Source organism: Aegilops tauschii, chromosome 2, assembly GCF_002575655.3.
Source record: "Aegilops tauschii subsp. strangulata cultivar AL8/78 chromosome 2, Aet v6.0, whole genome shotgun sequence".
In the NCBI taxonomy this organism is placed as follows: domain Eukaryota; kingdom Viridiplantae; phylum Streptophyta; class Magnoliopsida; order Poales; family Poaceae; genus Aegilops; species Aegilops tauschii.
In genome coordinates this window covers 533925577-533950287 of record NC_053036.3, presented here as the reverse complement: position 1 = coordinate 533950287, position 24711 = coordinate 533925577, and the positions used below count along the sequence as shown (strand labels likewise).

General features: G+C 45.2%; 1 protein-coding gene, 1 long non-coding RNA gene and 1 pseudogene across 2 annotated transcripts; 2 read left to right on the top strand and 1 right to left on the bottom strand.

Moving 5' to 3' along the window:
* The first annotated feature begins 4203 nt into the window (after positions 1-4203).
* LOC120973676 (uncharacterized) lies at positions 4204-4811 on the top strand. Its single transcript, XR_005768959.3, has 2 exons — positions 4204-4422; positions 4607-4811. It is a non-coding gene; the product is annotated as an uncharacterized lncRNA (long non-coding RNA).
* A 3726-nt stretch (positions 4812-8537) lies between these two features.
* Positions 8538-11035, top strand: LOC141041204 (uncharacterized). Its single transcript, XM_073507325.1, has 2 exons — positions 8538-9372; positions 10986-11035. The coding sequence occupies exons 1-2, from the start codon at positions 8538-8540 to the stop codon at positions 11033-11035; spliced, it is 885 nt and encodes a 294-aa protein (XP_073363426.1).
* Positions 11036-19589: 8554 nt separating this feature from the next.
* On the bottom strand, positions 19590-22529 carry LOC120973675 (uncharacterized; annotated as a pseudogene).
* Between the last annotated feature and the right edge of the window lie 2182 nt (positions 22530-24711).

Sequence of the window (24711 nt, the reverse complement as noted above, 5' to 3'; positions counted from 1 at the left end):
TACTTTTTTTTTTAAACATTGGTGTCACCCAGGAAAGCATATGCTCATGTGAGCCGATTTGAATGTCCACCCTTTCAGTTGGTGCTGGAAATGCTGGTGCTATGGTTTCAAGAGATGGTTTCAGAGACCCCACCACCGGCGTACGGAGAGCTGTTAAGGGATTGGCGTCCACACGCTAGCTAGTGACAATTAACTGGCTTGAAAGCCTTCAGAAACTGTGGCCAGGTGGGCCATTAGTGACTCAGTAAAGCTCATTAGCTTTCTATCCTGTAGGGGCGAGAACAGTATGCGAGGACAGTACGGCGCGAGACAGCACAGTAATTATTACCACTAGTACTAAACCTGCTCTGCTTTGGAACAGTCTCCTGTCCGAAACTCAGGCCTGCCTTTCAATGCGCCAATCAATAGACGGATGAATGGCTCTAGCATGGTGGTACTCAAGGGCATGATTCGGAAGCTGTACCACTACGTACTAATCGCCATTTTTCTTTTGCTGATGGGCATCCGTCTAATTAATTAATTTGGGTAGTAGGACTGGGATTAGCTGAAACCTTCCACTAGTAACCTAGCTGTCTCAAGAGACAGAATCGAATAAAAGTAAGTTTCGGTCGAGTAAATAAACTGTGCGCATCTATTCTAGACCCGCGTGATGCTATTCCACAAGATCCCCAAGCCCAAGTGTACTTTCTGTAGGAGAAAGGATAAAAGGTGAAAAAAAGATGGATGATAAAGGCAAGGAATAGATGCCGTTTCAAAGCCTACACACGCGGTGAAGCCAAAGTATCTATCCACATGACAATGCCAAAATGCCAATCACCACCTACCCATCATATATATAATGACATATTAAGACGAGTCCAAAGTTTTCAACTTGCACGCTGACACCATCCCCCAAAGATCGAGTGAAATGGAAGATCACAGCGGAGAGGGAGGCTGCATTTTAATCCGTGATTGTTAAGATGGTACACCCCAAAAATTTGTAGCCGGAAACGGATACTCCCTTCGTTCCGAAATATAAGCCTTTTTTAAAGATTCCGCAACAAACTACGTACGGATGTATATAGACATTTTTTGAAGTGTGGATTCACTCATTTTGATCCGTATGTAGTACGTAGTAAAATCTGTGAGAAGACTTGTATTTAGGAACGGAGGGAGTAGATATTACAAACAAGTACAACTACTTGCTATGCACAATTATATTTAGTTGCATTATTATTAAATACTTTTTTTTATCATTGTTGTTATCCTCATTTTAGATGATAAGTTGCGAAATGTGCATTAGGTTAAGGGGTTCGGGAAGACAGAGATAGGAGAGCGGGAAACCCGCCGCGGAAGCGAATTTTGGAGAGGCACCAAGAAAGAGAATAAATAAATTGTTTTGATTGAAATGAAAAAATATTAAAGTTGACGAGAAAAGTAAGAGCAACTCCAATGGGGCGACCCATTTCGTCTGCGGCCATCCGTTTGGGTCGGCGCGGACAGAAAAGGAGGCCCAACGCGCCGACCCAAACGGACGCGTGTCCGTTTTTCGTCCGCGGGCGACCCATTCCTGGCCCATTTTTTAGCCTGATTTGTGTCGCCGCGGACACGCGACGGACGCGCGCGCGGTCGCCTACTCCTGTCCCCGGGCCCGCTGGTCTGTGGCACATTGGCCTCCCTCCCCCCGGCCAACAAGCAACCCTCGCCCCCCGCCTCCTCTGTTACCGACGCCACCGCCCATTTTTGCGGCGACTCTTCCAGCTGCCACCGCCTCCACATCCGCCCAGCAACGCCGCCCCTGCCCCCAGTCGCCCCCCGCCGCCGGGGAACAAACTAGTTCCCGCCGCCGCTTCCCCCACCGCACAGCCGCCCGCGACCAAGAAGACGCCTCGCCGCCCCCGCCACATACGACCGGCACGCTCGTCGGACGCCGTCACACTCGTCAGACGCCGGCAGGGCAGCTAGCTGGTCTGTGGGCGCCGCGTCTCCCCTCGCCGGCCGTCTCCTTCGACGCCCGCAAGCTGTTCGACAGTTTGCCAAGGTACAAAAATGGACTCCGCCGACGAGTTCTTTTTCCACAATTTCATTTGCGACTCCGACGATTCATCGTCCGACGACGAGGAGGAGATGTTGGCTGCCGTGTTGGTCCATCACCACCTCAACAACCAGCGGCCGTTGTTCCGTGGCTCCATTCCGGGCCACCTTCCGGCGTTGAATCGTAACCGAGAGAGCGGGCATTTCCTTCTCTGGAAGGACTACTTTGATACAACAAACCTGTTGTTCAAACATCACAAATTCCGCCGCCGGTTCCGTATGAGTAGGCATGTTTTCAACCGTATTAGAGAGGGAGTGGTCGGCTATGATGACTACTTCGAGTGCAAAGAGGATGCCGTCGGCAAGATTGGTTTCTCCTCTTATCAGAAATGCACTGCCGTCATCCGAATGCTTGCATACGGAGTGCCCGGTGATCTCATTGACAAGTACGTCCGTATGAGCGAGTCTACATGCCTAGAGTCCCTGTATAAGTTCTGCAAGGCTGTGATTGCTGTGTTTGGCCCTGAGTACTTGAGAGAGCCGACAGCTGCAGATACAACCTGTTTGTTGGCGATGAATGCTAGCAGGGGCTTCCCGAGGAAGCTTGGCAGCATAGACTGCATGCACTGGGAGTGGAAGCATTGCCCTTTTGCTTGGCAAGGGCAGTATAAGGGACATGTCAGGGCTTGCACTGTCATACTAGAGGCCGTGGCGTCTCAAGATCTCTGGATCTGGCACTCTTTCTTTGGCATGGCTGGATCACACAATGATATCAACGTGCTTCAGCGCTCGCCGGTGTTTGCTAGGCTTGCCGAAGGCAACAGCCCACCGGTGAACTTTACTGTCAACGGCCACAACTACAACAAAGGGTACTATTTGGGTGATGGTATCTATCCTCAGTGGACCACTATTGTAAAGACAATACCCAACCCTGTTGGAGAGAAAAGGAAAAGATTTGCCCAAGAGCAAGAGAGTGCTAGAAAGGATGTCGAGCGTGCCTTTGGTGTTTTGCAATCTCGATGGGGCATCGTTCGGTATCCTGCTAATACTTGGAGCACGCAGAAACTATGGGAGGTGATGACTGCTTGTGTGGTCATGCACAATATGATCGTAGAAGACGAGCGCCCGGAACGTCTGTACGATCAAGGCTTTCAGTTTCAGGGTGAGAATGTTGTGCCTGAGCATGGAGTAGCGGCAACATTTGAGCAGTTCACTCAGTTTCATAAAGACATGCGTGACTGGAAAACTCACGTGAAATTGCAAAATAATTTGGTTGAGTATATGTGGATTCATGTTGGCAACCAATAGATGTATCTTCTTTTATTCGTTCGCAAAACTATGTGAAACATTTTTATTTTTATTTGGCCTGTAATATACTATTTATTTGAGCGGACTATTTTGTTTGTTAAATTTTCATTTCACAATATGTTGAATGCAATGCAAAATTGGGCGAACAGCCGGCCACGCCTGCACATATGGGTCGGCGCGTTGGGCGCGCTGCCGACCCATAAAACACAGGGCGGACGCCGGGCGGGCGGCCGACCCAAACGAATAAAAAGCGGACGAAATCGCCGTCCGTTTGGGTCACCCGTTGGAGTTGCTCTAATGCCACATGTATCCAAAGACGCCTGGGATCTCACATGGCATTACTGTGTATCCAAACGTCGAATTACCCCGGTCCCCCACAGCCACAGGCCACTAGGCTGGCCTTTCTTCCGGCACGCCCGTACGTGCAGCCACCGATATTTCCAAGTACAGTGAGGACTCAGTGGACACTCGCTAGTCACTAGCTATAGCTCGCGGGTTCCGGGCAGCCAATCCCGTTCGCTTGTTCCCGATCGGACGCCTCGATTGGAGGAGATGGGTCCTGGCCCCGGCGTGGGAGGACGGCCGGCATCCTGAAGAGGAAAGAGAGAGCGGTAGGGCTTGAGTACTGTTGCGTGATGCCCTTTCACGGGGTTGGGGGCGTCAAACAAAGGCCCTGTTTGCATCTGAGTTTGAGCTAGTTTGACCGAACTAGCCCTATAAAGTATTTAAACAGGAGGAGTTAGTTTGAGCTAGTCGGCTCTAACCCAGTTAAAAAAACTAGCCCGGTGGAGAGGTGCTAATTGGGTTAGTTCTCCTGGGGCCCATTAAAAGAAAAATAAAAAAATATCCCTCCCGCACCAGATCCCTCCCTCCCGAACCCCCCTCGCACGACTCCTCTTCGTTCCCATCGCGCCGCCGCTCGCCCTCCTCCGGCCGCCCTAGCCCTCTGGCCTCCGACGCCCTCCTCTGGCCGCCCTCGCCCTCCTCCGACCGCCCTCCCCCTCCGGCCTCCGAAGCTTGCCCCGCTCCCTCGTCACCGGTCGTTTCTCTCCCTCTGTCGTGTGAGGTGGCGGCACATCTACCAGAGAGGTCACGAGAGGGGTGAGTTCTTTCGTCCCTTCTCTGTCTCACAGCCATATCATTGATCTTGCTCGCTCTAGCGCTGATTCTGATTTAGAAAAGTAGATCCTGATTAAACTTGGTATAGATTTGTGGTGCACGCATGGAATTGTTTGATGCTGTTTGAGGAGGTAATAAATCTTCATGCAATTTTTTGTGTGCTCAGGGAAGGATTTTCGATTTGAAAGCTTGGATGCTTCACTGTTATTTCAGATGTGTTGTGGACTAACATCCTTCGGCACTGTAAGTTGTGTCATCTCTTAGCTCAAAAGTTTTAACCTAAAGTAGAGGATCACTACATATGCTAGACAAACTTAATTCTGAGACTCGTGTATTATTTGGCATGGATGAAATCACATATCTTAGTTGCATCCTAGCGTTCTAGTTATGCCTAATGTTTTATATTCTGACTTTGAGTGTCTGGGGTGATCCAGTTCATATTTATTGGAAGAAGTAAGAAGGAATACCTTCCCTTTTTGTCTCTTTGTTATGTCCCTTGATGTTGCCTTTTCCGTCAAACATGTTTTGTAATGTGCCAGTGAAAGGACCACGATGTCGCCTAGAGGGGGGGGGGGGTGGTGAATAGGCGTTTTAAAAACTTCTACGGATTTTGCTTTATCCGAATGCGGAAATAAACTAAGCGGATACTTTTCAAGCACAAATCCTAAATATACTAGGCTCAACTAAGTGCACCAACAACTTAATGTAAATGAGGTGAGCACAACAAGGATACTAACAAGCACAAGTAAGATACACAAACTTACTTGAGCAATATCACAAGATATGTAAGTGTATGACACAAGTTAGAAATTCACACTAAACACAAGATATATCAATAGTAGCAAGTATGAATTGCAGGATATAAAGTGTAGTCCTAAATAATCTCTTTAAGGAAAAAGACAACACAATATAATGAGGACAACAATATATAGTGAATGCAAGGTCAAATGACCAAAGTAAACCACAAGGAGATAGGGTTAGGGATAACCAAAGCCACGGAGACGAGAATGTATCCCGATGTTCACTTCCTTGGAGGGAAGCTAGTCACCGTTTGGAGAGGTGGATGTTACCACGAAGGCACAGCAATGCCACGAAGGCTCACCCTATTCTCCTTGAGATATCACCACGAAGGCGATTCCCAACCACTAGTGGTAGACCTTGAGGCGCCTCCAAACCTTCACAAACTTTTCGAGGGACAAATCACAAGTTGATTCTTCGTCGGAACACTCCTACCGCCTAGGAGTCTTCAATCTCCAAGAGTAACAAGATCAAGGGGGAAATGCTTAAGACTTGCTCAAATCACAAATTGCTTTTGTCAAAAGAGAGAGGAGTGGGTGTATGCTTGGATGAAATCTCTCTCAAGAACTCTCACAAATCTCTTCGGGGTCTAGCAGGAGAAGGCTCAAATCCCTCTTTCTCAAATCCCACCAAAAGCAACTAATGCTATGGAGGGATGGGAGAGGAGAGGAACAATGGAGGAGGTCAACAAATGAACCCTAGATCCATGGGGTAGTTTTCCCCCAAATGGATTGGAGTTTTTGAGGCTTGGGGAGGAGGATAGAGCTCAAAAGAATGGGGAAAACTCAGATCCAAAAGCCCTTCCTCGATGGGGAAGAAGGGTACCTTATATAGTGCCCCCACCAAATCTGCCCGTTATGTACAGAAAAACGCAGCCCGGAACTTCTGGGTATGCCCGGAACTTCCGGGCTCCCTATTGGGCAGATATGTGCAAACTCTCTGGTTAGCCCGGAACTTTCCCCGGAACCTATCCGGAACTTCTGGCCCCCGGAACTTCCGGGCTCCCTTTGGCCCGATGTGTGGGAACTTTCTGTTTAGCCTGGAACCTGCCCGGAACTTCCGGCTCCCGGAACTTCCGTCCCCGTAGAAAACAGCTAGCATACTGAAAGTAAAACATTCATAACTTTTTCATACGAACTCCGACTTTGATGATCTTGGGCTCGTTTTGTAGATATTGAAAAGCTCCAGGTCCTCACATAGAGAACCACCCAATATCAAACAAAATGGATGATTACATCAATGAAAATGTTTGATCATAGGATTTGGGGAATCCTATTTGGCTTTGGATTTTACTTTGGAATGTATGGTAGGAGTGGAATTGTGTATAGAAGATGCTGACTTGAGCAAATCCATCACGAACCCCTTTGATCCCCTCTTAATAGTGCGGGATCCCTATAACTCAAGAAACATAAAAGGCCTACACTAGATAGCTCCTAGAAATCCATTCTTGGTCATATACCTTTTTTGATGGTCGTTGATCCATGCAACTACAACCAAAGGAAATAATACCTTTGACTAGAGCATTCCACTTGAGCTTAATGTTGACATTTATTCTTGCTCAAGATGGAAGGATAACCTTGATCGGATCATTTGATGAAGACTTCAAATAGCTCCCCCATAAGCCATGCGGGGAGAACCCATTGTATCCCATCTTCATATGTCCATCATGTGATCATCCACAAACTTCATGCATGTAATACTTCAGGATGCTTATCTTGAACTTGCCCTTGTTAAGCATGATCGCCATTACTTGATGTCATCCTCTCATGGATAATAGGAATCTTCATCTTGATGCAAGCCCATGAGAGTCACCTAACCCACATAGATATAGAAAACACATAGTATGGGTTAGTACACATAATGTAATTGACCATTACGTACCATACCACAAAAACCCATGTGGTACATTATTTGAGCTTGTGTGTTGACCATATTTAAATTCAATCTTCGATCTTCATCTAGGTCACATTTATCTTTGTTCCATGATTAATCTTGATGTCTTGAAGGCCATATTGAACTCTTAAGAGGTACAATGAATTCTTCACTTGAATTACTTGCTTCAAGACATAACCATACATGACTCAACATATGAGAGCATCATGCTTCTAATCTTCAAGCCATATGGTAATTCTTCTCTTTAATCATTCCCTCGAGAAATTGATCCATCATGATTAAGTCATTGATCTCAATCTCGATGAATGTAGATGACATTCATTTCGAATTCATTCAATCTTCTTATTGCATTACCCATGGAACAAACTTTCATATGTCTCCTGATGCCTTTGTTTCTTCATAGGAATTGTCATTCATTATCAAGTCTCAGTGCATATGTTTGTATTGATGGATTACATCCTTCAATTCATCCAATATTCTTCAGGCATTGCCAATGGGACTTTCCTTCAAATGTATAACTCAATGCAAACATTAGTCCATTAGGATTGTCATCAATTACCAAAACCACACATTGGGGACTACGTGCACTTTCAGCCAGTTCACTATTTAAATGTAGAAACAAAGAACTTTACTATTTAGTTTCCATTTGTTTACTTATGCTGGATCGTCGCCTGGTTACTAACAACTAAAAGAAGTGATGCATAGTGATAAATAATACTGTACATCGGGAGTTGATGCTCACTTATAGCTGTTTACCATTCATTTATATAACTTCTATAACAACCCATCTTTAAAATTAGGCTCATTCCTGTAAATAACTACAGTGTGTCTGCATTGTTCTTATTTCTGAATTTTAAATTTTTTAGCTCCATGAAGTAGTCTACATTAGTGCTCTTATTTTATTGGCTGCAATCATTTATTTACTTACTTCTTCTGTGTTGAGTATATATTTGTGTTGCATGTATTTAGTATTGTGCCCCACCTCCTAGTTGTGTATAATCTGTACTTATATATACGTGCACCGGCACCCCATCAATACAACGATTATTGTATTGCAAAACTATTTGTCTACATGGTATCATCTCTGAAGGTCCTGACCTAGGGCGAAGCCGCCGCCGCACTCCTGCCACGCGCCGCCGCTCCCCACCCCCTGCCGCACCCCGCCGCCGCGGCGCCATCCCCCTCCCGCGCCGTTTCCACCCCTGCCGCGTGCTGCCGCTCCTCTCGCTGTGCCATGCCTTCTCCTTGCTGCCGTGCCGCTCCTCTCGCCGCCGCTGCCGTCCCCTCTCCCACCACAGCCGCCGCGCCCCCGCAACAGCCGCCCATCCCGCCGGTGCCGCCCTCCTCTAGCCTCCCCAACAAAACCCTAACCCTAGCCGTCGCCCTTCACCACCGCCGCCGCACTCATGGACTCCTCCCCGGGCTCCTCCACCACCCGCTCGTCGAACCCGTTCGCCGGCCCCGAACCCTCCGTCGCCGCCATCTGTGACCTCAACATTGAGGACCGGGTTCCTATCCGCCTCGATAGCTCCAGCACGTCATACTACACGTGGAAGACCTACTTCAACCTCATCTTCCGCGAGTACTATCTCACCGAGCACATCGACGGTTCAGTGGATAGCGAGTACATGCAGGGCGATCCGGAGTGGTCCGCCATTGAGGCCACGCTCATCCGATGGTTCTACCAGACCGTTTCGAAGGACATCTTCCACACGGTTGTCGCCGAGGACGACGACGCCTGCGCCGTGTGGGCCAAGATCAACGCGCTCTTCACCGACAACAAACTCCAGTGCCTTGTTTTCTTGCAGCAGGAGTTCTTCGGCTGTCACCAGGAAAACTCCACCATCGATGAGTATTGCATGAGGCTCAAGATGCTCGCCGATGAGCTTCGTGACATCGGCGCCAAGGTCTCCAACGACCTCATGCTGAGCACCCTCACCACCGGCCTCAGCGAGGACTTCGGCAACGCGGCGTCCAACCTCACCCTGCTGCCGCAGCCCACTTTCCAGCACGTCGTTGTGTACCTCAAACTTGAGGAGCGTCGGATGACGAAGCTGAAGCAGCGGATCCAGCACACCGCCCTCGCCGCCGGCACCACCCGTGGCGGACCTGCTCCACCGTGCCACCAGCGCCCGCCGGCTACTTCCCGTTGCCGCCCGCACTGCCCGCGCCTCCCCAGCAGCCGCAAGGTGGCGGGGCCGGCGCTACCGGCGGGGGCCGCCGCCAGCAGCAGCCGCAGCAGTAGGCACAGGGCGCGCGCGGGGGGGGGGGGGGGGGGCGCTACCATCAGCCTCCTCCACCGTGGGCCGCCGGGCAGAACCCGTGGACGGGCGTCATCCAGGCCTAGCACATGCCCGTCCCGTGGGCCCCTGCACCGGGTCTTCCTGGTCCCCGCCCCGCGGGCCACCAGGCATTCTTTGGCGCCCCCTACCAGTCCTACGGTGCTCCCCTCGCGCCGCCACCCCTCGGTGGCTATGGCGCGCCCGCCCAGGCGCCGCCCTACGGAGGCCAGCTGCTGCCGCCGGTACCTGCATCATGGGAACCCCCCCTCCTGGCCGCCCTACACTCTGCGCCATCGTCGAGTAACTATGGTGGTGGAGGCGACTGGTACATGGACTCAGGTGGTACTACGCACATGACAGCTCATCCTATCCTCTTCCACTCCAGTTAACACACCCACTCGTATCACCGCTGGCAACGGTTCTTCTTTACCTATCACTCATGTCGGTAGGACTAGTTTTCCTTCTAGTTCCACACCTATCACTATGTCTAATGTCCTTGTCTCACCTGACTTAGTCACTAGCTTAGTTTCTGTTCGTCGTCTTACACGTGAGAATCCACTTACTGTTGAATTTGACGGTGTCGGTTTTTTCTGTGAAGGACGCTCGTACCCGGATGGTGCTTCACTGATGTGATAGCCCTGACGAGCTCTATCCCGTGCACGCCGGCGCCTCCACCTCCACATCCGTCGCCCTCACCGTCGGCGTCGACCTTTCGCATGCTCGCTTGGGCCACCCCAACCCCGCCGTTTTGCGTCAGATTGTTAGGAGTTTTTCTTTCTCATGTAATAAGCACGACGAGCATACTTGTGAGGCTTGTCGTTTGGGCAAGCACGTTCATCTTCCCTTTAGTGCGTCTACTACAGTTTCCAATTTTCCATTTCAATTACTTCATAGTGATGTTTGGACGTCTCCCATTGCGAGTAACACCGGCTATCTATAGTACTAGGTGATTTTAGATGATTATTCTCATTATGTGTGGACTTTTCCTCTTTGTCGTAAATCTGATGCTTTAGCCACATTCGCCGCCTTTTATTCCTATGTCACCACCCAGTTCGGTCGCCCCATACTTGCACTCCAAACCGATAACGGAGAAGAGTTTGACAATGTCGCTCTCCACACACTTCTCGCCTCTCACGGCACCACCTTCCGTCTGACTTGTCCTTACACCTCACAGCAGAACGGTCGCGCCGAGCGTATCCTCTGCACTCTTAATGACTGCGTTCGCACGTTACTCTTTCACTCTAACGTGCCCGCTCGGTTTTGGCCCGATGCTCTCTCCACCGCCACTCTTTTAGTTAACATTCGTCTGTGTCGCCCTCGGTGGAACTACGCCCCTCACCACCTTCTCTTCGGTACACCACCGTCCTATGACGGTCTTCGCATCTTTGGGTGTCTTTGTTATCCTAGCACTGCGTCCACCACGCCACACAAACTCGCACCACGTTTCGTACCATGCGTCTTCCTTGGCTACCCCCCTAACACCAAAGGTTACCAGTGCGATGATCTTGTCACTCATCGTGTGTACACCTCGAGGCACGTGTACTTTGTCGAGACGATGTTCCCTTTTTTCAGGTTTCTCCGGCTTCGGCTCCTTCGGCGTCGACCCCGCGCCCCCTGCTTAGAGCGATGCGCCATGGCGCCCCCGGAGACCCCTCCTAGCACGGCGCCTCCTCACTACAAAAAATACACTTCCGTGTTGATACGTGTTTGTCACAATAGGTCATGTTTTGTCGGTGTACAAAAGAAGGGGCACACCTTTGTACCCCTTTACCTGTGCACGGACAGTCGGAGCCGCGCCCACGGCCGCACCAAGCAGAACAGGGGAGGTGAACCGAGGTAAAATCGAAGCCCAAGACAGCCGGGGCAACGCCAAGGCCAAGAAGCACAAAGAGCTGAGAGGCGAAGCAGGTTCCCCCGGCAAGACCCTTGCCGGGCGGCTCGCCCACACCAACGGAGTGAGCCACCCTCGAGCCCACGGACTCCAACTCAACCAACCACGTTGGAACTAGGGCTCGGGAGGCACCTCCATGGTGGCATGCAGATCGTTGTCAAGACCAAGGAACATTCAAGATCAGATGAGGATTAAAAGACAACGGTCCTCGGCAAGATCCTTGCCGAGGAGAGCCACAAGACCCCCGGCAAGATCCTTGCCGGGGACGACAGCGCGCCACGGCAAGACCCTTGCTGGGCCACCTGGCAAGGCCCTCACCAAGGACGCCAGCAGGGCCAGTGCCAGGCCTGAACCAACCAAGTCTTCACCGCCATTCGCATGCAGCTGCCAGGCCAACCAGCTGGGCAGGCACCTGCGTGGCAACATGCAGCTTCCAGGCCAACTCAGCACACGCCTGTGTGGCAGCATGCAGATCTTCGTGAAGGCTCCACCATCGCGCCACCTCAGCTGCCTGCCTGCCTACATGGCGCCGCACGCATCGCTGGCCAGGGCGCGTGTCGAAGCGAGGAGGAGCAGCGACAGACGGGACGGGCCTCGCTCCCGCCCCCGATAAAGCTAGGGGACACCTCAGCGGCGCATTAAATGCGTCTTGTCCTATAATACAGGCGATAAGCTCACAGTACTGTACGCCTTTCCACCTCCTGTGTGCCACTGTGGCAGCCCCTTTCGACTATAAAAGGAGGTCCATGGCATACTGGAGGGGGATTCGGCTCTTTGGAACCGCGCGGCCACCGCAGCTAGTTCAGGAGCTCAAGAACACTCAATACATCCACCAAAGCAGGACTAGGGTTTTACGCATCCTCGCGGCCCGAACCTGGGTAAACGATCCTTGTGCTGATTACTAATCCTGCTCTTCTCACAACCCTGCGCCCCGGCAACCGTAGTAGGGATTCTTGTGATCCCATAGGTGTCGTTCCACACCGACATGTTTTTTGTCATGCATGTACATCCATGACAATCTTATGACAGAATCAAGATAGTCATACCTGTGTTGTTGTAGAAGTGTTCCCTGACATTACCAAAATTATCATCACTAAAGTGTCCACTTCCATGACGATAAATCGCGCGTCATAGAAGTGCTTTCGTCTAGGGTGATCGACATGTGGCATCCAGCGTAACGGGTCGCCGTTAAGCTATCAGGTTCCAGTTTGGATCCGATAACCCGTTAACAGCCCGGACCAATGGGGATTTTCCACGTGTAAAATTATCATTGGCTGGAGGAAACACGTGTCGGCTCACCGTTGGGACAGATGTCATCCACTCATTGGACATAATGCGCCAATGATACATCGCCACGTGGCACAGACCAACAGAGGCCCATTCCTGTGAAATGGCCGGCCCGTTTGACTTGGTCAAAAGATAGTGGGCTGGCCCACGGAAAGCCTATTAACGGCTTGTTCGCACATAGGCCATTTACAGCCCGCTAACCCATGGCCCGTTACGGCCTATTCGAATTAGGCCCAGTAGCGTCATCTGGGCCGTCCAATATGATTCCATCCCGTTGTAACTTCCGGCCCATGTATGGCCCATGACGTCTTTCGGCCCATATGAGGCACTTTGTAACTCTTGGCCCATTAAATGGCCCGTGGTGAAACTGACCCGAAATGAATAGTATATCGCTTTATACCCATTAACGGCCCATTATTCCATTGGGACGTTTCAAGCCCATGTTATCTTTTGGCCTTCTCAGGGCCCATTTATTCTTGGGCTCATTTCCAGCATTCGGTTACTTACGGCCTGTTACTAGCCTTTTCTGCTTGTGGGCCAAATTCAGCCCATGGTTACAGTCAGCCTGTTTGTGGCCCGTTAATCCGTTGGGCCATTTTCGTAGCGTCATCAAATACGGCCGATTAACGACGGCCTGTTATGGCCGGCCCATGAACGGACGATTCCAACTCTAGCCCGTTTAAGGCCCATAATGCGGTCCGTTAGTGGCCCGTGTTTGGCCAATCGATCATACGGCCCGTAGAAGGCCCATTGATGCTACTCACCGTAGAAGGCCCATTGTTTCTATGGCTCGTAGGAGGCCCAGGGTCACTACAGTAAATATGTAGCCCATGGTTATTGTGGCCTAGTTTTAAAAATAGGTTATTGCGGCCACTAGCAAACCGCGAAAAAAGAACTGCACTGACTACAAGCAAACAAATAAACAAGACAACAAGGAAATAAATATGCAAGCAACTTACGCTAGGCTATCACGGCTATTACACATATCACATCCACCGGGCATCGAAGTTTGCCACCAGTGCAAATATAGGGAACAAAGCAGCATATCACATACACTAGTTGTCAAAGTTGGCGACCAGTGCAAATAAACGCTGCAGCAAAACAAGTCTAGAACTGAAACCACTTCAGAAGAGCTCAAGAAACAATATCCTGGCTACCCATAATGCTGGCAAGATGCTTAGCAAGCTTATTAACTTTATCTTGTTTGGCGCTTAAATCCTCCAGCGCTTGCTGTTGCACAAGAAAGTATGCATCTAAATTCTGCAGGGACTTCCTCAGTCCTTCGGCTTCTTGCCGCAACACAGCTGACTGATGCCTTTCAGCTTGTAGCCGAGACTGAAGAAGCTGAAGTGATTCAGGCAGCTAGTTCGAAGAGCTTGTGCCAGCGGTACTGGCCAGTAACTCGAACACTACATCAACGCAACACTGTGGGGTTTTCTCACTGTCTACAAGATCGTTTTTATCACCTTTCTTGGAGACCAACAGGGTTGTCTCACTATCTTGAACCGTATCTGCATTACTTTCTCTACCATTGCATAGTGGGGTGCTCTTCTCCAATATTCGGTTCACATACTACAAGAGAAACAAGCAGGCACATCACAGGTTTAGCATGTAGTATAAGAAACTCATTTTGGTAAACCGGTTCAGTAGTAAGGTGGACAGGATAACAACATGAAACAAACATATATCTATGCACTATGGTCATTGTATTTTCCATATCATTCTAGTTTATGTTGCCAAATCAAGATAGAGACACAGTTCAACTCATATATTTTGAAGACACAGCAGCATAGACATAATATAAGTGTGAGAAACTACAGAACATTGGCAACACTTGTAATGTGCATCACATGAGAACATAACTGTTTATACAACTGAAACTGAAATCAACATAGAGCAAGAAGTTAGAACAACAATCCAGTTAAAGAAATAGGTTAAAACATACCTGTTGCGCCATGGGAGTTTCAATTGGATCCTTCAAATTCGAAAGTAGCTGGTATGAGTAAATACAGTGATGCAACAACAAAGGAGTATGGACCATAGCTATGGAATCTGACCTGAGAACAGTTGCTCTTCTAATTTAAACGTGGAGTTTGGGTTCGCTGTGGTGGTCTTCGTGCTTTGGGCACTGCAGTTGCTTTACAAACTGCTCGTGTGGGGGTACTCTGTGGTGGACATGGTGCTTTGTCAACTAGAAGTGGGTTACTATCCGCTGGGTTAGGGTTAGATGGATTGTAGCCGGTTCTCTATCCGACGGTGTAAGTGTGCAATCTGGAAGACTCTCAATTATGTGTGGCGGGGCTAGTTCGTGGTCCATTCAACCATGGTTCTATCTGCATCGACGGGTAGCACTGTCTTTTGTGAAGAATAGGTTTTTGCTCCCTTAGATACTGCCATCAGCCCCTCCAATTCAAATGGCTGATAAACAAGAAAAGAAATTGAACGTACAGACATTGTATGATAGACAGATGTGGTAAGTCACATATATATTTTCTAACCAAATACGGCAGCATGATACAATTATACATATATGATGCCTAACTAAACATGATAGCATGACACAGTTTCAGATATATGATGGATAACTTAACATGATATAATGGCATAATTCAACATATGATGAGTATCTAAACAGGATGACATGACAAAACAAATGCTGGGGATATCGCTTATCGGAAACTTATCGGTCGACCCATGATAAGGGGTAAATCAGCTAGTTTATCGGCATATCGACCGATTTATCGCCATATCAGCCAATTTATCTTATCAGCCACACACCGGTAAGCGATAAATCGGCCAATTTATCGGAATATCGGAAGATATCTTGAACAATGGAAAAAACTATATGATGTCTTTCTAAAATAGGTTGGGATGAAATAATTCACATACATGTTGTCTAAGTATACAGGATGGCATGATATAATTGACTAATGTCTACTACGAAACTTTATTCTTGTAGATACGTGTTGGGCCTCCAAGCGCAGAGTTTTGTAGGACAATAGCAATCTTCCCTCAAGTGGATGACCTAAGGTTTATCAATCCGTGGGAGGTGTAGGATGAAGATGGTCTCTCTCAAGCAACCCTGCAACCAAATAATAAAAAGTCTCTTGTGTCCCCAACACACCCAATACAATGGCAAATTGTATAGGTGCACTAGTTCGGCGAAGAGATGGTGATAAAAGTGTAATATGGATGGTAGAAATATATTTTTATAATCTGAATAAATAAAAACAGCAAGGTAGCAAATAGTAAACGGGCACAAAAATGGTATTGCAATGCTTGAAAACAAGGCCTAGGGTCCGTACTTTCGCTAGTGCAATTTCTCAATAGTGCTAACATAGTTGGATCACATGATTATCCCTCAAAGTGCAATAAAGAGTCACTCCCGAGTTCCTATTAGCGGAGAACAGAAGATAGAAATTGTTTGTAGGGTATGAAAACCACCTCAAAACTATTCTTTCCGATCAATCTATCCTAGAGTTCGTACTAAAATAACGCAAGCTATTCTTTCCGATCGATCTAATCAAGAGTTCATACTAGAATAACACCAAAGCAAATTCATATTCATAATACTCAATCCACACAAAGAACTACAGAGAGACCCCAAAGTTTCTATTGGAGAAAAGATAATAAAAACGTGCATCAACCCCTATGCATAGATTACCCCAATGTCACCTCGGGAATCAGCGAGTTGAATGCCAAAACATATATCAAGTGAATCAATAAGATACCCAATTGTCACCTCAAGTATTCATACCGCAAGACATACATCATGTGTTCTCATATCTGAATATTCAATCCGACAAGACAAAACTTCAAAGGGCAAAGATTCAATTCATCACAACAAGAGTATAGAGGGGAGAAACACCATATGATCCATCTATATTAACAAAGCCCATGATATAGATCATGAGAGAGAGAGAGAGAGATTAAACACATAGCTACTGGTACAAACAGTCAGCCCCGAGGGTGGACTACTCCCTCCTCATCGTGGTGGCCGCCGGGATGATTAAGATGGCCACTGGAGATGATTCCCCCATCCGGCAGGGTGCCGGAACGGGTCTAGATTGGTTTTTGGTGGCTACAGAGCCTTGCAGTGGCAGAACTTCTCATCTAGGTTAACCCCGATGGGTTTTGGAATATTTGTGAATTTATAGGGTAAAGAGGGGGTGCGGGAAGCCACCGAGGTGGGCACAACCCACCTGGGCGCGCCTGGGCCCCTAGGCACGCCCTGGTGGGTTGTGCCCCCCTCGGGGAACCCCCCAGGTGCTTCTTTGGCCCACTGCTGGTCTTCTGGTCCATAAAAAATCTCCATGAAGTTTCGTTGCATTTGGACTCCGTTTGGTATTGATTTCCTGCGATGTAAAAAACAAGCAAAAAACAGCAACTGGCACTGGGCACTGGGTCAATAGGTTAGTCCCAAAAAATGATATAAAGTTGCTATAAAATGATTGTAAAACATCCAAGAATGATAAAATAACAGCATGAATACTTCATAAATTATAGATACGTTGGAGACGTATCAGCATCCCAAGCTTAATTCCTACTCGTCCTCGAGTAGGTAAATGATAAAAGAAATAATTTACGAAGTGTGAATGCTAGCAAAGTGCACAAGTTTGATCAATGACAATTTCAATCACTTTTCCTAGCATCATAACAGCAATTCTTTCTTATGAAACTACTCATGTTATAGTGGCAACTAATTCACATGTTAAGGTTCAAACAATGAACTCTCTTGAAACTCAACAACCTATGTTCTTAGTCACTAAGCAATTGCAATTCAACTTATTCAATAGAGTTTAAGTAAGAGCTCCACATACTCAACCATCATATAGTCTTCTATGATTTCTAACACTCACCGCATACACATGAGGAAAACGTTTCAACCGGACACATAGAAAGATAGGGGCTTATTGTTTTGCCTCCCAACGTATTCACCTCAAGGGTGATGTCAACAATAATAACTCATGCTACCCATATTCAACTGGACATATGTGCCTATATCTTTCCTCACCACATGATGCTTGCCAAAAGAGAAAAATAAAAAGGAATAGAGAGAAAAACTTTGACTCTTTGTATAAAAGTAAATACTGAAAAGTAAAAGATAGGCCCTTCGCAGAGGGAAGCAGAGGTTGCCATGCGCTTATTTGTTTGTATGTTCAACCCCTTAGTTCAAAAGAACATCACGTTATATTGCCCCTTATGATAGCAACCTTTATTATGCAGTCTGTCGCTTTTATTCTATGCCATCACAAGTTCGTACAACGCTCAATTTTCTCTTACACTAAATGATCTCACACTTTTAGAAGCAATTTTTATTGCCTTATTGCACCGATGACAACTTACTTGAAGGATCTTGCTACATCCTTAGGTAGGTATGGTGGACTCTTGAAAATAAGATTTGGGTTTAAGGGTTTTTGGATGCACAAGTAGTATATCTACTTGGTGCGGAATTTTTGGCTAGCAAAGATGGGGGGCAAGCACCACATGTTGAAGGATCTATGACAATATAACTTCTGTGTGAATATGAACAAACAGAAATCATTACGTTGTCTTCCTTGTCCAGCGTCAACAATTTTGGCATATAATATTTTGATGGGGGCTCACAATCACAAAAGATTTCTCTTCCTTATACTAATTATTCGTGAATTGCTTGTATGACCAAAATTGTGATTGTCAAGCCTCAAAAGATTTCACTTTCTAAACCCAATGTGAAGCTACCACTAGGCATGATATGATTTCAACTTCATGACATTCAATTTATTCAACAATTTACTCATAGGATATAAGTGAAGCACAAGAGCAATTCCAAAGAAAAGAGCTTCGTTGACGGGATGTGAATGCCGCTTACTTAGCCTCCTTGGCAACTATTTGAGGACTCTATTTTATTTAAAAAAATTCAGATCTAAGTACTTTATTAAAACATCAAGCAAAACAAAATTAAATGACATTCTAAGAATAGCACAACTCATGTGAAGAAGCAAAAACTTAGGTCAACCGATACTAACCGATAATTGTTGAAGAAGAAAGGTGGGATGCCTACCGGGGCGTCCCCAAGCTTAGATGCTTGAGACTTCTTGAATATTATCTTGGGATGCATTGGGCATCCCCAAGCTTGAGCTTTTGTGTCTCCTTAATTCCTCTCATATCACGGTTTTCCTAAATCTCAAAAGCTTCATCCATACAAAACTCAACAAGAACTCGTGAGATAAGTTAGTATAAACCAATGCAAAAACCTTATCATTCTCTACCGTACAAAATCACAAATATTATTATTCAACATTACATACTAAATGCCTCTGCATATTTAATACTCCTATCCTCAAATAGAATCATTAAACAATCAAACATATGCAAACAATGCAGACATAACAGCAATCTGCCAAAACAGTACAGTCTGTAAAGAATGCAAGAGTATCAATACTTATTCAACTCCAAACATTATGAAATTCTACCACACTGTAGAAAATTTATCGGAGCTTATTATGCAAAAAGTTTCAACATTTTATCACCTTCTAACTTTCCTCAGGAATTTTTGCAACATCGATAAACTTTCTGTTTTCAAACAGCAACATGTATACTTGCAAGATAAGGATGGCAAAGGCTATCAATGCCATTTTTATTGAAATAAAAGATGCAAAACATTAATCTAAATAACAGCAAGCAAATTCTTAACAAAATAACTTGACGCTCCAAGCAAAACACATATCATGTGACGAATGAAAACATAGCTGCAAGTGAGGTTACCGATAATGTTGGAGATGAAAGAGGGGATGCCTTCCAGGGCCGTCTCCAGGAATTTGGAGCCCTGGTGCAAAAAGAAAAATGGGGCCCTAAATTTTTAAAAAATATACAATTACGCAAGAATAATCACCTAATTATGTAATGAAAATTTATATTATTTCATACAATGGTTAGAATATTCTGAAGTATCAACGCGAAATACTAAAACCAGTAAACTGACCTTATTCTCTATTGAAAAGTGTCATCCATCTTGTGTTCCTTGAAATGAAATCTTCAATTACATCTTCATAATTAATCTTCTCCAAGACATCATTTTCAAGTGCTATTGTCGCCAAACCATTGAGTCTTTCTTGTGCCATAGTTGAACGCAATTATGATTTCAACAACTTGAGTTTAGAGAAGCTCCTTTCCGCAGTTGCAACAGTTACAGGAATGGTTAACAAAATCCTGTATGCAATAATAGCATTAGGATAGAAGGGGCGCTTCATCAGAATCTCAAGAATATCAACGGGGCCCATAAATTTCTTAACTAAATCCTGGATGAAAATTAACTTGTAAAACAGTTCAGCTCCATCAATGTCTTTGTGTTCTCCACTCTTAAGTTCATCCTCAAGATTAACACAAGCAGCCAGCAAACTCTTATCATTGATAGACCGCAGCCTATCTGAATTAAATAAGAAACCAAAAGTTTTTTCATACCCCTGATATTGCTCAAACCTCCTGGTAAGTGAAACTATAGCTTGATCGACCACTTGCAGAAAATAATTGACCCTAAATGACTCCTCTGTAGATTGTGAAGCAATAGATGCATCATCTGCACCCTCATCGAATTGTCTTCTTCTTTTGATTTTCCGCTTGGTGCGGAACTCTGGATGAATATCCATCTCAAGTGCAATTTCTTTTGCATCTTCCAATGCTTTTGAAAAGCCAGTTTCTCTATACTTCTTCAAAAAGGAAAGCAGACCCTGTATAGACTCAATTGCAATATCAATAAGCATGTCCTTTGATTGTAGCTGTTTGCTGACCAAATTAACAGCGGATAATATATCATACCAGATAATTATTGACACTAAAAATTCAAAACCACCAAGTTCATTTTCCGCCAATGATTGTGATTCACTACTTGTCAATGGATCCTTATCAATTTCAGCCACTTGTAGTAAAGCCTCCCTTATTTCTGGCATTTGAATCCGTATAACCTTAACACTCTCAACATGACTCTCCCAACGAGTAGATGACAATGACTTGACAGTCAACTTCTTTAAGTTATCTTTGAGAATTTGCCATCGTTTAGTCAAATTAGCAAATATTGTATAGATGCGTTGTATAATTCCAAAGAAGTCTGTTGCTTTATGGCAAGACTTCGCCATATCGCATAGTGCCAGATTTAGACTATGACAACCACAAGCTGAATAAAATGCCCTTGGATATTTGTCCAGAAATTTCTTTTGTACCCCTTTATTGTTTCCTTTCATATTTGACCCATTATCACAACCCTGTCCTCTCACATTGTCCACATCAACGCTAAGATTATTCAACTCCTCTTCTAGAACATTAAACAAACTTACCCAGTGGTATCATTCACCTCCAAAAAGCCTAAGAAAGATTCTTCGATGCAAACAGAAGCAGAAGATGTATCTACATACCTAATTATCAAAGAAATTTGTTCTTGGTGGCTTGCATCAGGAGTACAATCAAGAATAACTGAGAAATATTTTGCTTCCTTTACCTTCTCAATGATTCTTGACCTGATGGCAGTAGCGAGCATATTTATTAACTCATTCTGTATAGAAGGGCCAAGGTAGTGATCATGAATTTTTTCATTGGTGATGCGGTCAACATGCTCTTTGATAACTGGGTCAAATTCAGCCAACATTTCAATAAGTCCTAGGAAATTCCCATTGCTCTCTTGGTACAACTTGCTATTGCTGCCACGAAATGCTATATTATGTTCTGCAAGAAATTTTACAATCAACAAAATCTCGAGCAAAACTTTTCTCCAATGCTCCTTTTCCTTTTCAAGTTCTCGCTGAGCAAATTTATCAATTGTTTGATTCTTTTGTATCCTAAGACGGAAGTCATACCATGTAGTCATATTTGTGATATGCTCTCTACTTGATTCATGCTCTTTTAGTCTAGCCCCAAGATGAATCCAGTCACTTAAACCCTCATTTGCTAGCTGTCTTCTCACATGCCCCCTTTTTAATAATTTGCAACAAAAACAAAATTCTTTATCGAGGTTGCTGTTGTACACAAGCCACTCTCTGTCAAACTTTTCTCCATTTGAGAGAATTCTGCTAAATGATAATGCAAAAAACCTTCTAGATAACTTGTCATAAGGACCATACTCAATATCTTTTCTTTTAGGACCGTTTTGCAGCAAGATATCAATCTTTTTCGGATCAAGTCCATCCCAATTGCTAGGATCAAATATATCAGGCTGAACGGAATTATTCATGTCATCCGAAATATTAGGATCATGATCTTCATCTAAAATATTGACAACATTACCTTCATCAATTTCTGTAGTGACAACCTCAACCTCTTGCGCATTATCAGCAAGACCATGATCACCTTCATGAATTTCTGCAGTGACAACCTCAACTGCTACTGCATTATCATCGTGACCATCATCAATATTACCATCTAGAGTATGATTTTCAGAATTAGTTTGGGGGTACTATCACAACATATTTATCAAGAGCACCCCTTTGAATTTGAGCATCTTCTTCTAATTTCTGTTTCTTCTTACGCTTGAAGGCACCAGAATCTTACTTTCTTCTAGAACTAGAATGCATGATTATTTCTGTTTCAATGAAATATATACTCTTTCAATTTATTTGAACTGATGAGCTCACATGAAATATAGGCTTGTGACATGTATAGGTAGTTCAAAAAACTTACAATCCGATAGAACCTTGATTTTGGACTTGGATGGTAGTACGAGCAAGTACTGAAATTCTTGAATCTGTGACTACTTCTGAACTTGAACGACTGCACAAAAAATCGTTCCCAAACATATTAACACAACTTTGTAATTTGTATCAAAATTAGAGAAAAGGGGAGATCGTAGGGAGCAGGGAGGGCACCACACCGGTTGGTCTTCTATTCCTGTTGGGCGGCACCATGGCAGTGTCGGCCGGCCGCCGGCGCGACGACGTCCAGCGGTAGAAAGTAGTCCGCTTCTTGCCCATCGCCTCGCTGAACCTGCAAGGTTGCAACGCAATCGCCACGACGCCACCGAGCCGCCGATTCAGTCGAAAGCGATGGGGAGATGGAAAGCCTAGCGACCAGGCAGGGAATAGGAAGCGGTAGTTACGGAACGTACTACGCTGGGGCTGTCGTTTCATCTATCTACGATCGATCAATCCATCTCATCAGGGCCTGCATCTCATCCATGCAACGGGAAAGCGTGTATCACTGGAGACTTGACCGGACCAGGCCCAAGAAGGCCTAAAACTGATTTTTTAGACTATACATATATGTATATGGACCCTAGTTGGGGGCCCTGTGCGAGCGCACAGCTCGCACAGGCCCTTGGACGGCCCTGATGCCTTTCGGGGCATCCCCAAGCTCAGTTGCTTGGATCTTCCTTGGATATTAACTTGGGGTGCCTTGGGCATCCCCAAGCTTAGAGTCTTGTCACTCCTTATTCTCCTCATCTCAATATCTCACCCAAATCTTGAAAACTTCAATCACACAAAACTTAACGGAACTTCGTGAGATAGGTTAGTATGATAAAGAGCAAACCATTTCACTTCGGTACTGTCAAAGACAAGATTCATAATTGATCTCACACAATGCCTACTATAGCATATCATTTCCACAATTTATATTGAGCAATATAAGCCATAGAAACTAGAAAGCAAGCAGACTATGCATTGAAAACAGAATCTGTCAAAAACAGAATAGTCTGTAATGATCTGGATAACTACCATACTTCTTCTACTCCAAAAATTATGCAAAAATTAGGATCACGTGAGCAATTTGTATATTAAACTTCTGCAAAAAGAATCAACTCAAAATCACTCTTCTGTTAAAAGTGAGACTTAAGGTCTGTTTGGTTCCCTTGCCTGTTCACCTTGCTGGGCGAGGCTAGCCTTGCCGACGGAGGCTAGCCAAATCGGCTCGCCCGCACGATTGAAGGAAAAGCTGGAAACCACAGGCAACGAGGTATGAACGCCCAGGAACCAAATAATTGGCTTCCTTGCTAGGCTGGGCAAGGCAAGCGCTTGCCAAAGAACCAAACAGACCCTTATTTTCGTGAGCGCAAAAGTTTCTGTTTTTCAGCAGGGTCAAAACAACTATCACCCAACATGATCCCAAAAGCTTTACTTGGCACTTTATTGAAACAAAAGAAATAAAACATGATCAATACAGTAGCATAATCGTGTGAACACACAAAAACAATAGGTAAAAGTGTTGGGTTGTCTCCCAACAAGCGCTTTTCTTTAATGCCTTATAGCTAGGCATGATGGTTTCAATGATACTCGCATAAAAGATAAGAATTGAAACATAAAGAGAGCATCATGAAGCACATGACAAGCACATTTAACTCTAACCCACTTCCTATGCATAGGGATTTTGTGAGCAAACAATTTATGGGAGCAAGAATCAACTAGCATAGGAAGGCAAAACAAGTGCAACTTCAAAATTTTCAACACATAGAGGGGAAACTTGAAATTTTTGCAATATGTTAAAGCATATGTTCCTCTCTCATAATAATTTTCAGTAGCATCATGAATGAATTCAACAATATAACCATCACATAAAGCATTCTTTTCATGATGCATAAGCATATAAATTTTGTTATTCTCCACATAAGCAAATTTGTTCTCATTCGTAGTAGTGGGAGCAAACTCAACAAAATAACTATCATGGGATTGAAAATTAAAATCATGATGACAAGTTTCATGGTTATCATTATTCAATATAGCATACATGTCATCACCATAATCATCATAGATAGCAACTTTGTTATCATAGTCAATTCAAGCCTCATCCAAAATGGTGGATTCATCACTAAATAAAGTCATGACCTCTTCAAATCCACTGTCACCATTATAATCATCATAAATAGGAGGCTTGCAATCATTATAACAAATTTGCACATCAAATCTTGGGGGACTAAAAATATCATCTTCATGAAACATAGCATCCCCAAGCTTATGGCTTTGCATATCATTAGCATCATGGATATTCAAAGAATTCATACTAACAACATTGCAATCATGCTCATCATTCAAATATTTTGTGCCAAACATTTTATTGACTTCTTCTTCTAACAATTGAGCACAATTTTCCGATCCATCATTTTCAAGAAAGATATTATAAAGATGATCAATAATATGATGCAATCTCAATTCCATTTTTATA